The sequence below is a fragment of the Peromyscus maniculatus genome, chromosome X (assembly GCF_049852395.1).
Source record: "Peromyscus maniculatus bairdii isolate BWxNUB_F1_BW_parent chromosome X, HU_Pman_BW_mat_3.1, whole genome shotgun sequence".
Taxonomy (NCBI): domain Eukaryota; kingdom Metazoa; phylum Chordata; class Mammalia; order Rodentia; family Cricetidae; genus Peromyscus; species Peromyscus maniculatus.
The window spans coordinates 20,296,371-20,312,436 of record NC_134875.1 but is presented as its reverse complement, the minus strand read 5'-3'; the positions used below and the strand labels follow the sequence as shown (position 1 = coordinate 20,312,436).

General features: G+C 42.2%; 1 protein-coding gene across 1 annotated transcript; it reads left to right on the top strand.

Moving 5' to 3' along the window:
• Positions 1-1,063: 1,063 nt before the first annotated feature.
• LOC143270941 (cancer/testis antigen 55-like) lies at positions 1,064-8,807 on the top strand. The gene is made up of 5 exons (XM_076562320.1): positions 1,064-1,145; positions 2,000-2,184; positions 6,873-6,900; positions 7,859-7,971; positions 8,601-8,807. The coding sequence occupies exons 1-5, from the start codon at positions 1,064-1,066 to the stop codon at positions 8,805-8,807; spliced, it is 615 nt and encodes a 204-aa protein (XP_076418435.1).
• Positions 8,808-16,066: the final 7,259 nt, after the last annotated feature.

Here is a 16,066-nt window from a genome sequence, read left to right as displayed (position 1 = left end):
GAGAATTTTCTCTGAATTTGTCAAATGCAAATGGACTAGACATTGTTAATGTAGTTATTGCCTGTATATATTGTATATAGTTATTGTACTTATTATATATAGTTTTACCATGTTAGTTAAAAACTTCTATTTTTATTTAAACAAAAGGGGGAAACGTGTGATATTTTGATTGTGTTCTGACAAATAAAGCTTGCTTAGAGTCAGAGGGCAGAGCTAGACACTAGCTGACCAAAATTATCCATAGAAGTTTGGAGGACTGTAGACAGGAGACAGTAAGTAGTAAGGCAGGGCTGAGACAGGAACTCGACCCTTTTAGAGGAAGGAACAAAACAGGTAGGAGGTGACTGGTGGCAGCTCCCCTGTTTGCTCTTTTAAGTTCTTACCCCAATGTCTGACTCCCGATTTTTATTGATAGAGAATAATTAGATAAGGCTTCACTATCCTCAAAATTTTAAATTACAGAAGACCAACACACACACACACACACACACACACACACACACACACACACACACACACACACACACACACTCTATCACTGATTCAAACAATGCCACAATGTGGATAGTGCTTATGTTAATCATCAAGCATAATTTTGGGGGTCAGAGCAGGGACACAGGTTTCTGTCACACCTCCTAAGACAAAACCCTGGTTCTATCGAAAACGTAGGAAGGAGACCCTTTTACATCCAAACTGAGTACCCCCAAGGGCACACCTACACGCAGATTTTTCCAGGGACCTTCATATTGATGAACTCACAATGGGTGGGTGGGGCCAAAAGTCTCCTCCCAGTGCCTCTCATTGGCAGTGATGTAACATCCCATTGACTCTCATTGGCTGGGCAGTGGAAAGAGGTGGACTCTCCCTGGGAGCTTGAAGGGAGCTGCCAGAAGCCAGGGTGGTTCCCTGTCCCTGTCATTCCTGAGGGCTGCCCTTTAGCTGGTCACTACCATCTCACAGAGGCTGGAGAAGATAAGTGGGGCCAGATCCTGAGATTCATAACATCAGGCGTAGTGATTCATTCGCAAGCCTCGGCATTGCCCAGGCTGGTGGTGACACCAGTATGCAGAGACTTTGGCAGCGAATTTCAGCTATCTTTCAGTGGAAGACAGGGTCTGAAGAAACACCACAGGAACAACTTCAAGGTATGCCTCTTGGAGTCCCTTTATCTGTCATTCAAAGGACTCCTCAGAAAAGGGTCTCTCTCCACCATGAGGTGCAGTGGGACAGAGATGGTGCGGAGGGACCTGCCACCATCCTGAGTGGCTGTTGAGCGTGAGGGTGTCCCTGAGTTCCCAAGAGTTAGGCCAACACTGAACTGTGCCCCAAGCTCCCTTGGTGAGCCAAAGCAGGAGGGTATGTAGAACAACTCAAAGAAGACTTGACACAAGTCTTTGCGGGATGTACTGTCTCTCCCCCTTTCCTCTTGCAAGACACCTCTGTGTATTCCCCAGAAAAGGGAACATCTCACTGGAGACTGAATTTGGCCTTGTTTCCCATGGACACAAGTATCTGAAGCCAGGAGGCAGAGTCAGTCATAAGGAGGGTACCATGAAGGAAGGTGGCCGGTTGTCCCAGCAGGATACTGGAGCCAGTTCCCAAAACATTACTTACCCATTATGTTCATTAAGAATAAAAGACAATTTGGAAACATGTCCTTACATCTGCACATATCTTTTAATGCTCGGTCTGAATTTAGAGCCATGGTCATGCATTTGCTGCTGCTGCTGCTGCTGCTGAGACAGGCATATACCAGCAATAATGGGAGTTTAAAGAGGCTTCCTGAACAGGACTTGTACTCTTACTGGGACAGGCCACCCACAGATGCTGTGGAAGTGACATTCAGTGGTCACAATCTTAGGGCCCAGGAACGGTTGTTATGGTCAGAGAAGTGATGATATGTGCTCACATCTACACAGGTGCTCAGAGTAGGACTTCTGTGTGGAGACGGATTGCATTTGATATGAACCATTGTGACCTTAGTTTATCTGTGCCATAGATATCTCCAAGTTGAAGACTGTCAGAGGAATTGTGACCACCCTGTGTACCGACTGTGGCTGGATTAATGAATCTATCTTTTTCAATACTGACATGTTGTATAGCAAAGTCCCACTGAACACTGGGACAAGTGTCATTGCTCTCGTGGAAGAAAACGAAACAACTCATATCCAAAAAGCAATCAAGGTATGCCTGACTTCACCCAGAGTCTCTTGGTGTATTACTTACTTCTCTGTTGCTGTGATAAAATACCATGATGAGAGCAACTTAAGGAAGTGTGTTTATTTGTTCTTATGGTTCTAGAAAAATGAGTGAGTCCATCAAGGCAGGTAGGGACGGTAGGCAGCAAGCAGCAGGTATGGTAACAGAAGCAGGAAGTTGAGAGCTTACCTCTTCAAATGCAGCCTCAATGCACAGAGACACTACTAGAAATGTTGCTAGTCTTTACATTTTCAAACCTCTTGCAATAAATTCACACCTCTTAAACCTCCCCAAACAGTCCCTCCATAGGGATTAAGTTTTCAAACACCTTGAGTCTCTTGGGGACATTCTCATTCAAAACACTGTGTGTGATGGGAATGGTGGTGTGGACTCAGGAAGGAGAGGAAGGCAATTTTCTCAGTTTAAGGCCAGCCTGATCTATATAGTGAGTTCCAGGACAGCCAGAGTTACATGGTGAGAACCCATTTTTCAAAAAGATTCAGAAAAGAGAAAGGAGTGGATGGAGGCCTCATTGGAAGGGGAGGAAGGGGGGGAAACTGTGGTCATGATATTATATAAGAGGAAAAAAGAAAAGTGTGATACTATCATGCATTTTAGTAACACTTTGATCAAATTACATTGTAAATATGAATAAAAAATTAGAGATGTACAGTTTCTTGCTGAAAATAGATAAAAGGGTTTCCTGGCTTTTCTTTTTAGACCATAAACTTAATAACCTTAAAACTTCTCTTCTATGCAAAAATAAAATTTTCACCAAAAAAAGATTAAGAAAATGATGATGTATGGTCAAAGTTGACATCCCACTTCTCTGAGCCTAGTGGATTTGATGTTATAGAATTTGAATGCAGTGATGCTTATTCTGTTTCTAAATATTTTGTATCAGTTCTCTTAATATTTGAAAAACATGGAAATGATTCTGTATAATCCTGCAACTTCCATCATATAGTGGCCAGCCATTTTCTATTCAGTATCCAAACTAGAAGAATTGATATGTCAAAGACTGTATTGTTCACACTCTTTTCTATGTCAATTGAAGTGTATGTGTTTATTTACTTTAATTTTTTAGATTTCTTTTTATTATGCCATGTGCATGAGTGTTTTGCCTGCGTGTGCATCTGTGTACCACGTGTTCCTGCTGCCTGAGGAGGTGCTGAGCCTCCATGTGGGTTCTGTAATCATCACTTCCGTTCAACTCTTTACATATTGATGGCTATTGTCAAATTACTCTTACTTATGTTGTTCCAATTGAGAGTCTCAACAGCAGGCCACAGAAGATACCTTTGCCAGTATTGGAAAACACTGGAAGACTGTTATTGTAAAATCATGGTAAAATTGAAAACCGGAAGCAGGCTCCTGATCTTAGTTTGAATTATCATCTTAATGATAAAGTTATCATTTTCACTTCTTGTTCTTCTCAAACATAGATCCATCCTAGACCTTTCCACATTTGTAAGAATATATTTACTAGGAAAATAGGAATGTGTTCTCCCACTGGTTTTTTTAAAACTTACAGTTTTTTGTTTTTCAAATATTTTAAAAATATCAAAAATATTATGTCATTAATGTACTCTGTCATAACATAGGTGAACAGTTGTGTCTTTTACAATGTCAGAATTTATTGAATAACAATAAATTCATAAGACACAGTAGTTTTAATGGCAGCAATTTGCAAGAAAATCCTGCTTACTTTGGTAATATGGACAAGATTACATGGTTGTTTTTTTTATGGTTTTGGTTTTTCGAGACACGATTTCTCTGTGTAGCTTTGCACCTTTCCTGGATCTCCCTCTGTAGACCAGGCTGGCCTCGAACTCACAGAGATAAACCTGGCTCTGCCTCCTGAGTGCTGGGATTAAAAGCGTGTGCCACCACCGCCCGGCGGGGTTTTTTTTTTTTTTTTATTTCAGTCTTAATTGCTATTCCTAATTTTCATATACCACACCACAATCAATATGTAAATGCACAGAAAATACAGGTTACATGATGAGCACAACTTTTTAAAGAGGCTGGAGCAGTGTTTCAGGAGGTTTCAAATGGATGGAAAAAAAGTAAATGGAGTGGGGTCCCAAAAGCCAGTAAATGAGTTGAAGACAGCCCTGGTTCCCATTGTTAGGAGTCCCACAAAAGGACCAAGCTACACAACTGTAACATACATGCACAGTGCCTACATTAGTCCCACGCAGGCTCCCTGGTTGTCGGGTCAGTCTCTGTGAGCCCCTATGAGCCCAGGTTAGTTGATTCTGTGAGTTTTCTTGTGGTGTCCTTGACCCCTCTGGCTCCTACAATCCTTTCTACTCCTCTTCTGCAGGATTCCCTGAACTCTACCTCATGTTGGGCTGTGGGTCTGCATCTGTTTTTCCATCAGTTGCTGGATGAAGCCTCTCTGGTGACAATTGGGCTAGGCACCGATCTGGTCACAGAAGATGGCCAGTTCAGGCTACGTTATCTGCTATTGCTTAAGAGTCTTAGTTGGGGTCATCCTTGTAGAATCCTGGGAGATTCCCTTGTGCCAGGATTTTACCTGACCCCCAAATGCACCTCCCTTTCCAGGTATCACTTTCAGTGTAAATGTACCATATTTTCTTTATCCATTCCTTAGTTGAGGGACATCTGGATTGTTTCTAGGTTCTGGCTGTTATGAATAAAGCTACTATGAACATAGTTGAGCATGTGTCTTTGTGGTAGGATGGAGAATCATTTGGATTTATGCCCAAGGGTAGTGGAGCTGGCCTCCAAACTGGCTGTAGAAAGTTTGCACTTACACTAGCAATGGAGGAGTGTTCCCCTTGCACCACATGCTCTCCAGAATGAGCTGGCCTTTGTGTTTTTTTATTTTAGTCATTCCCACAGGTGAAAGATGGAATCTCAGAGTCATTTTGATTTGAATTTCCCTGATGACTAAGGATATTGGACATCTTTTTACGTTTTTCTCGGCCATTTGAGATCCTTGTGTTGAGAACTCTGTTTAGATCTGTACCCCATGCTTTTAATTGGATGATTATTTGGTTTGTTGATATCTAGGTTCCTGAGTTCTTTATATAGATTGGAAAACAGCCCTCTGTCAGAGGTGGGGTTAGTGAAGATCTTTTTCCATTTTGTAGGCTGCTGTTTTGTCCTATTGATGGTGTCTTTTGCCTTACAGAAACATTTCAATTCCATAAGATCCCATTTGTTAAATGTTGATCTTGGTGCCTGCAAGATGGGTTATCTGTTCAGGAAGTTGTCTCCTATGCCATTATGTTCAAGATTATTTCCCACTTTCTCCTCTGATTCCTTTTCCAGACTTACTACATGGGCAAATGCTTAGTCTTACTCCAACAAGATATGCCATGTTTTGTTGATACTCGTGGGAGGCCTGCCCTTTTGTGAAAAGAAACAGATGATTGAATTGGGGAAGGGCAGAGGGGAGGTGGAGGGAGGGACTGGGAGGAGAGGAGAGAGGGAAAACTGAGGTCAGGATGTAAAATAAATTAAAAAAAATAATTTTTCAAAAATGTAAATACAGTCTTTATTGGTAAGAACAGAAACTGAAACTTGCTTTAGTGAAGGAGCTGCTTTTGTACTATCAATTGTTGTGGACCAGGGTGATTTCATCAAAAATACAGATGTATGTCCAGATGCAGAGGCAAAAAACAGAATATTTGCCAGGTTCAAGAGTGGATAGACTGAATGAAGACACCGAGGGTAATCAGAGGAGCTGGGAAAGGCAGATAAGTAAGTAGGCCTTATGACAGCAAGGTCTGAGCTCAGCTGAGGACGCAGGGACTTCCTCTGTTTGTCCATGTCCATCCTTAGCTAACACATCAAGTTTCAGTTAACAGGTGATTGGGCTCAATTGCCGTCATAGTGATAGGTATACACTTTGTTCTGTGGTTCAAATGGAGGGAGTTCCACCTTTCCTTTGCTCTCGTGTGTGTGAAAAGTTCCTGGGCTTGGTTTTCCTTTGCAATCTCTTGTGATGGGGGTTATTTCTTCCACTTCATCTCCTGCTTCTGCACCCATGTCCAGATAGGGAAAAACATGCTCTCCCTTCTTGTTCTCCAAAATTGTTCTGCTCGTTCTTGTCTCTGTCAACTTTATTCTGCTCCACTCCCATCTCCCAGGTAACCCATTTCTCTTCCTTCAAATATCCTGCAAAACCCATTTCCTCACATTACACCACCAATGTCAGTCTAAAAATTAATTTGAGTTACAGCCATGACTACACCTCATTTAGAAGTATATTTTACACTATTGGATTTTGAGTTCCTGGAAAGCAAGAGCCCTGTCTTTCTAAGGTCAGAAGGTGAGTTTGTAAGAGCATTAAACATAGGTGTGAAATTCACAGTTGCAAGGCACTTGCAATCCATGGAGCAAGCACAGACACAATTGATGTCATCATCTCAGGCCAACGGTGTATCATTAATGGGAAATGTATGGTTTAGGTTTGAGAACAGTTGCTTAGAAGATTTCTGCCACAGGAGTGTTATTTTGGCATAACTAATAAAGTCCATGTCTCTAACATGGAGTCCTATGTCCTGCAAAAGCCCTTACAACTCTGTTAGGTCAACTTTTTAAAATGCTATTATTTTCATGGGGAATCCTTGGTAACTGTACAGTCTCCGGCCTGTAATTTTTATTTTATCTTCAACCACCGTCTCCCTCTCTTATAGGTGAAAACCATGACTGACCCTGTTGATGGTACTGAGCAATCAGAACTTGACAGAGAACTTTGTATTAAGTGTGTCACCTCGGTCACACAGGACAGCATCTATATCGACAAGGAAACTTCTTTCCCTGTCCATCTGTTTTCTGGAGGTAAGATTTATAGTTTTAAAAGCAAAGAACAAGAGTGTGGGAAGTGTCCTTGAAATTGAAAGTGGGGTATGATTAAAATGGGGAAAGTGGGTAATATTTTAAGTATCACATAGCGGTCCTGTCCCCCAGTGCCATCATCATGCATCCATGTGGTTTTCACTATTCAATTGATTGGTTTGGCTGTTTTGATTTCTCATACAGGGTTCCTCTAAGTTATCTGAAACTCACTATGCATCTGAGAATTGTTCATGACCTTAGCAAACCCATCCCTGACTCTTCTGAGTGCTGAGGGCATAATCTTTCTGCCACTGCATCAGGATACATGCAAAATATCATCAATGATAACATCATACAAGTATAAGACATTTATCTTGAAAATACATCCACCGTTTCAGAGCAAAGGTGCAGATAGGCCTCTTTCTTTCTGTGTCCTCTTTCCAGAATATTCATCAGATAGGCTCTCATATTTTGTCCCTAGCCTAGGTACCAAGGTTGAAGCATATGATCCTACTGTGTACCTGGCTTCCATCCTTAAAAGAGATCTCAAAATGACCACTTGATGAGAAAATCCAGTATTCCTATCTGTAACTTTCACCCTGAGACACACAGTTTTTAGTTATCCATGTCTGTGACTAAATCATTGTCGAAGAACCAGTGTTTAAAGGCCTTAAGCATCCCTTCCTGTAGGAAGATATTTGAGATGTCTGTGTAAGTATTTGGAAAAGTTACTTTGCATTCAGGAAATGTTTGTCAGCATATCGCCTTGATGAAGGGTCTTAGGTATTGTGACATGACCTGAGTGCCATAATATTTACACTTCTAATGTTCTTGGCTGTTTTAGAATTCATGCCTTACAAAGGAGACTTGTTGCTGGTTGAGTATTCCATGAAGACAGGCACGTCAAACATGGACATCCACACCGTGAGCCCCTTAAGCTCCCAGAATATGGATGAGGTAATTTGCTTCCATGTTGCCCTTGTCATGAATAGGTAGTTGCCTATTTTTCCTTCCTGGTTACTTTTTTGCCCAGGACTTTGTTTGGTATGTTTGCTAGTGTATTCCCTGTCAAAGTGGACAAACTCACTGATTGAAAAGGAAATAAGCAGAAAATAATGTAGAATATACACATTGTTAACTCCTAGCTTTTGTGCTTTACTTGACGTTAGGGTGTTCTGTGAAAAACATTTCAAAAGCGTCTTGGCTGTGTGGCCATTGTGGGGAAACTGTGAGTGCACTGGGTTTGAGGTGTTCAGCCTGCTTATAAGGATGGGTAAGACCTTGTCTAGTACAGCCTGAGAATAAGATGTAAAGTCAGGGAGGCAGAGTGTGAAATCACATTGTGTAGCATGAAGGGCACATCTTCTCATAATTCACCCAATGTTTGTGTTATTTCTGTGGTTTAATAGAAATGAGGTGGGATGCTGACTCATTGTGATAACACAGTACCCAGGCATTCCCTGTGTGTCAAGGATGAGAATCAGTGATGGGTTGAAGGACCTGCTGAGTAGAGCCAAGGGGTTGTTGAGGTCCATCTGTGGTGGGTTATGCTTCTCCATACTCATTGCCTTCATTTCTCATCGTAGGTTTGTGTTACCAGTACTGATGGAAAAACTGGTGTGGTGGAATCCTGTATCTTTTTTACTGAGGATTCCCTCCAGAAGCCTACAGATTATACTCCGGGATTGTATGACATCGTGAATGTGGTTGCTGTGGACAGCATTCAACCACACTGTTCTTGGAGAGCAGTATCAATGATCCCAGTGGAAATGTATATTGACCAAGCCTTGTAATTCACAATTATTTCTAAGGCTCTGGGTTAATAAAACACAATGAGCATGTAATCCAAAGAAATGAACTATGACTCTTCTTTTAAACATCCTGGTGATTTCATTAGGAACATGAACTCATTTTAGGAAGGTACCTTGTTAATTCAAAACCATGCCCTATTGGAACATGATTTTAGCAAAGAAATAGCCCTGCCCTTAGGGTAGATGCATCATTTTCTTTAAGGAGGAGCAGCTTCAGTGTTACCAGTGTCCTCGTGGGCCATTAAGCAGCATAGAGAAGCAAAGCATTTAACTCAAGGTTCCAGGAGTGAGCAGGCAAATGTGACCAGGTTGGATTTAACATTACAGCTCGCCTTCTTGCTTGAGTCTCTCTATGCCTTTCCAAAGTTTTTTTCTCTACAATATCTTTTATTTTCTACCAGCTATTCCATTTGTTAAACTTAGTGTTTATCTGTGGATCCTCTTCCTGTGATAGTATACCAAACATGCAAGTGCAGAGAAATGAAAGACCAGACCCAGGTCTACTTCGAACAGAAAGATGAGAGTACACTTTTAGTAGTCTGAGAGGTGGCACCCCCCCCCAAAGTCCTTCCTATACTGAGGAGGACCTTCTGTGAAGTTAACTGGCCCTCCTTCCACATTTCCTGCCCTTTAGAAGGAATCCTGGACCTTTCCAACATCTGCAGAGTGAAGGATGCCTGCACTGGGGAGCCAGGCCACCTGGACCAGTTTCCTTACATCAATACCTGGTGTAGTCTGGCCCTCTACCCACAAGACAGAGTTCAATTCCATGCCTCTTGGGTATCCACTGCTGTCCTGATCTCTAAGAGGAGTTTCAACCCTGAAAAAGCCACCTAGCTTCCAGTTAGAGGATCAAGATTTGGAACTTCCACCATCTACACCTCCCCCTGAAGGTGGCCATCCCCACACTAAGAATTCAGAACAAAGTGCCAATGTCTGCTTTGTATCCTGACTTCCCGTCTGACGGCTCATGCCACAGCTGCCATTGGCCCCTTTTCCACAGACCGCTGGAGGGTATCCTCCACCTCAGTATGCTTAAGGTCCAGGTCCATGAAGGCTTCCCAGTGACCAGCCATTGAGTGCCCCGTGCCTGTGGTGTCAAACTCCATGGCCAGCCAACCTCCAGGAGGACAGGATTCTCAGACCAGACCCAGTTCATTATATTTATCAGGCATTCACCACTACTGATCTCCTGAACTAGTGACATCACACCCCACCATACTTAGAGCAGCCACAAGTTATGATCAAGTGTTGTAGAATATTATTTTGAGTTGTGTTACTTTTGTTTATGTTGCATTTGTTTTAACTGTGAAGCTGTGTTACTGTGTCTATCTAAAACACCTGGTGGCCTAATAAAAAGCTGACCGGCCAATAACTAGGCAGGAGAAAGGATAGGCCGGCCTGGCGGACAGAGAGAATAAATAGAAGGAGAAAATGTGGGAGAAAAAGAAGAAAGAGCAAGAGCACAAGGAGGGGAGGGTGTTGGGGGCCAGGAGCCCAGCCACCCAGCCACCCAGCCAGCCATGAGTAAGAGTGAAAATAAGATACACAGAAGAAAAGAAAAGACCAGAGGGAAAAGGTAGATGGGGTAATTTAAGTTCAGAAAAGCTGGCTAGAAACAAGTCAAGCTATGGCAGGGCATTTAAAAGTAAGAAAAGCCTCTCTGTATTTATGTGGGAACTGGGTGGTGGGGCCCCAAAAGAGTAGAAAAATCAACCGACAGCACTCTTCCTCATGTCTACCATTATGCACAGCCACTAACTTACTTGGGGCAACTGCCAGCAGCTCCTGATTGCCCTTTTTACCTCCAGAGGAAAGAGTGTAGGGTCTACTAGGCAGCACCTGCCTGGCTGATCATTCAGGCATCACAAACACTATTAACCTGAAGTGATTTGCCGACACCTTCCTTCCTGATAAGTGTCCCAAATGTAACCCAACACACCAGAGGTTCTCCAGGCACTTCTAAGAATGATGAAAGTCAGGCTGGAGGAGTTCAGAATGGAGATTGTGGAGTCATAATCTTGGTCAAAATTTGAAGAGTCACTCAGTGCTCTGATGAGTCCCTGAACCAATTGTATGACTAGCTCTGTGACAGTTAAAGACAGTATACCTGTTTTGACCCGGAGGCCCCTGTGCACTGGACAGTGGTCAACACAGCTTTTGGCCAACAGTTGATAACAGATGTTCACTGGAAGCCCCAAATGCAAGAGGGATTTTACAGGGATACATCCTGAGCAATTTATAGACATCACCATCAAAGTGGGTGTTAACTGGGAAAAGGCTGCAAAAAAATGATGGTGCTCACATTGGGGACTAGAGAAAATTCCGCTTCCCCGAAATTCCTGCAACAGTTGGTTTCCATATGAAGGTTAAAATAACTGGTTTCTTTTCTGATAGCACACATGAAAATTCAGATGAACAAAAACGAAAATAAAATTCTTACAGACATTATGAGGGAATATGTTATTTTATTTTACTTATTTTTATTGAAACTAGATTCTTCTTGGCAAAGACCAAGATAGCCAGGAGTCTCTCTTCCTTCAAGATGCCTCAGTGAAGGAGTCAGTGATGGTAGTGTCTGGGCCTTGCTATAATTATGCTCATAGTCAGCCCTTACACCAAGTACGCAGTTTTGATCAACCAGGCCACACCCACCCTACAACTACCCAATGCCTGTGCAAGAAAATGGGAACATGCCTAATGTACCCAGCCACTCCCAGGACCCTCAGTTCCCATACCTAGAAAGGCTGAAGAACCTGCAAATAATCCTGCTGATGGATGAGGACCCTACCTTGTTGCCCCCCAATAAAAATGTGAAAACCAACTCCCCCCAAAAGGAAAGAAAATAGATTCTTCTCTCATACAATAAATTCTGCCCACAGTTTCCCTTCCTCCTTTCCTCCCAGCTCCCCACCACCTCCCCTCTCCTCTAGATCCACTCCCACTCATTCTCTCATAAGAAAAGAGCAGATCTGCAGGAGACAACAAAACAAGATACAATAAGACCAGGCAGATGCTCTCACACCGAAGCTGGAAAAGGCAACCCAGCAGAAGGAAACGAGTCATAGGAGATTATTTTAATTTTTTAAAATTTATTGCCAGGTGGTGGTGGTTACACCTTTAATCCCTGCACTTGGGAAGCAGAGACAAGTGAATCTCCTAGTTCGAGGCCAGCATGGTTTATAGAGTGAGTTCCAGAATGGCTGGGGCCACACAGAGAAACCCTGTTTGAAAAGCCAAAAAAAGAAAATTACGTTTTGTGTGCAGGGGTTTTTTGAATGCATGTATTTATGTGTACCAAATGTGTGCCTGGTATGTTCCAAAGAGGCCAGAAGAGGGCACCAAATCCCTTTAGACCCTATAGTACAGGGGAATAATTTTATGATTCACAGTAGTATTCTTTAAAACACATAGGGGCTAATACTCAGCATACAGAACTACAAATCAGCTGATGATGTAGCTCAGTGGTAGAGTGCAGTGTAAAAAACATGAGTTTGATCTTCAGTGGTGAAAAACCAGCAATAAGCACCACAAATCCAAAGTTGATTTATGCAACTCATACAGTTAAGTCTGAACTGTAAAGTGAGCAAAAACCAATTAGCTGTTTTGAGAAAACAGGAACAAAATCCTCACTAACGGTTTGCGTGCCTAATCTTAGGAGTGATTAGAGAAATACAAGCAAACAATGGCAGTAACAACAACAAAACTCACAGAGAGGGGCTAGGGAGATGGCTCCTTTGGTCAAGTTCTGGCCTTGCAAGCATATGGACTTAAAGTGGGGCATAACACTTATGCCCCTAGGAATAATAACACTTGCTGTTTGCTTTTAAAACTATAAATCTTACCTCCAGAAAAGAGATGGACAGGGAAAGAAGTTTCCTTGTCGATATAGATGCTGTCCTGTGTGACCGAGGTGACACACTTAATGCAAAGTTCTCTGTCAAGGTCTGATGGCTCAGTACCATCAACAGGGTCAGTCATGGTTTTCACCTATAAGAGAAGGAGAGGGTGATTGAAGATAAAATAAAATCACAGGCACTTGTACAATTACCAAGGATTCCCCATGAAAACAACAGCATTTTAAAGAGTTGACCTAACAGAGTTGTAAGGGTGTTTGCAGGACATAGGACTCCTTGTCAGAGACATGGACTTTATGAGTCATGCCAAAATAGCACTCCTGTGGCAGATGTTTTAAGCAACTGTTCTCAAACCTAGACCATACATTTCCCATTAATGATACACCATGGACCTGAGATGACGACATCAATTGTGTCTGTGCTTGCTCCATGGATTGCAAGTGCCTTGCAACTGTGAATTTCACACCTATGTTTAATGCTCTCACAAACTTACCTTCTGACCTTAGAAAGACAGGGCTCTTGGTTTCCAGGAACTCAAAATCCAATAGTGTAAAATATACTTCTAAACAAGCTGTAGCCATGGCTGTAACTCAAATTAGAAAAGAATTTTGTTCATTTCCATAGGAAAAAAATTAGACTGAGGGACATTGGTGGTGTAATTTGAGGAAATGAGTTTTGGGGAGTATGCGAAGGAAGAGAAATGCGTTACCTGAGAGATGGGAGTGGAGCAAATAAAGTTGACAGAGACAAGAACGAGCAGAACAATTTTGGAGAACAAGGAGGGAGAGCATGTTTTTCCCTATCTGGAGCTGGGTGCAGAAGCAGGAGATGAAGTGGAAGAAATGACCCCCTTTGAAAGAGATTGCAAAGACAAGGCATGCCAGGGCTCCATTCACCTAAGTGTGGAAGAATACTACTATTCTGGCTCATCGAGAATTATGATTCTTACTGGAGGTAGTTTCCCTCGGAAAATTTCTTCATTAAATAATGTACTTTCTCTATTCAAAAACATGATACTCACATGAGCACAAAGCAGAAACCCATCTCCCACAAACCATACTGGATAATTTCACTGTCCAGAACAAGTGACTGCTTACCAGTTTTAAAATCAAAACTGAATATTGTGCATGCTATCAAAATATCACACAAAGACACAGGAAAAGGTGGCAGAAAGGGTCATCTGGAATCACAATGGGTACATGCATAATAATTAGTGAGCTGTGGGTCATACAGGCCCAGCGGCAACTGGCAGAGACATACAGGCCCGGTGGCAGCCGGCGGAGACATACAGGCCCGTTGGCGGCCCACAGAGGCAGAAAGACCCAGCGGTAGCTGACAGGGACATACAGGCCCGGCGGTTGAGACAAGTGGATGCAGGTGGGCCTGTGGCGGCGGGCCGCATGAGTGGACAGGCCCGGGGACGGAGAGGGGAGGACGCAGCTTGGAGCGGGGACGCCCCTGGCCCCAACACGTGGGGAAGAGGCTATCTCCGTGGGTCGGAACCAGGGCGAGTCTGGGCACTCTGTCTGGGGACAACCCAGGGCCCAACTGCTGATCCTCTGAAACCCAACAACTTGGAGGTGTTGGTGAGACTACCCTGCTCAGCTGAAACCCATCTGGGAGAGGATTCAGATGCCTACAGTTGGAAGTCTGAAGAAACAAGATCAGCTGAGGAGTTGACAAATGAACAAAACGTGACCTGGGAACACAGAAGAAGGCGCTACCCAGACACTAAACCAGATCACCAGAATCATAAGTATATAATTCACCGACTGAAATCAGCTGTCCCTGAAGAAACAGCCCAATAGCACCAATTTAACCAAGAACCCCTCCCTACTAAACCAAGACTAAAAATTAGAACAAGAGAGGCACTCTCAGACACAGACACCACCTGCACCGCACAGAGGAAAAGATGAGTAGACGCCAGCGCAAAAATACAGGCAATAACATAAAGACCTATATGGCAACATCAGAACCTAGTGATTCTACACCTGCAAGACCTAAACATACCATGACAGAAGAAACAGAAGAAATCAACCCTAAAAATGACTTTAAGAAGATGATAGAGGCCCTTAAAGAAGAAATAAAACATTCCCTCAATGAGGAAATAAAAACTTTCCTTAAAGAGGAAATGAAAAACTACCTTAAAGAGGAAATAAAAACTTTCCTTAAAGAGGAAATGAAAAACTCTCTTAAAGAGGAAATAAAAACTTCCCTTAAAGAGGAAATGAAAAACTCCATTAAAGAGGAAATAAAAAACTCCCTTAAACAAATGGAAGAAAAAACGAATAAAAAATGGGAAGAAATCAAATCAAGCCAAGAAAAAGCAATTAAACAGATGAAAGAAACATTCCAAGATCTGAAAAATGAATTTGAGATAATAAAGAAAACACATGCTGAGGGAATGCTGGAAATAGGAATTCTGACAAAACGAACAGGAACTACAGAAACAAGCATAACCAACCGATTGCAAGAGATGGAACAGAGAATCTCTGATACTGAAGACACGATAGAGAAAGTAGATTCATCAGTCAAAGAAAACAATAAAGACAAAAAAGTCCTAACACAAAACGTCCAGGAAATTTGGGACACCATGAAAAGACCAAACCTAAGAATAATAGGGATAGAAGAAGGAGAAGAATACCAACTCAAAGGCACAGAAAATATATTCAACAAAATCATAGAATAAAACTTTCCTAACCTAAAGAAAGAAATACCTATGAAGATAAAAGAAGTTTACAGAACACCGAATAGGCTGGATCCAAAAAAAAAGTCCCCTCGCCACATAATAATTAAAACACTAAACACAGAGAACAAAGAAAAAATATTAAGAGCCGCAAAGGAAAAAGACCAAGTAACATATAAAGGTAAACCCATCAGAATAACACCAGACTACTCAATAGAGACTATGAAAGCTAGAAGATCATGGACAAATCTCATGCAGACACTAAGAGACCACGGATGCCAACCCAGACTATTATACCCAGCAAAACTCTTAATCACCATAGGCGGAGTAAACAAAATATTCCAGGATAAAACCAGATTTAATCAATACCTGTCTACAAACCCAGCCCTACAGAAAGCACTAGAAGGGAAAATTCAACCCAAAGAAGCTAAACGCATCCATGAAAAATCAAGCAATAGATAATCCCACACCAACATACACCACAGAAGGACAACACAACACAACCACAAAAAATAACAGGAATTAACAATCACTGGTCATTAATATCCATCAATATCAATAGTCTCAACTCACCTATAAAAAGACATAGGCTAACAGAATGGATAAGAAAACAGAACCTATCCATCTGCTGCATACAAGAAACACACCTTAACTTCAAAGATAGACACTACCTCCGAGTAAAGGGCTGGGAAAAGGCT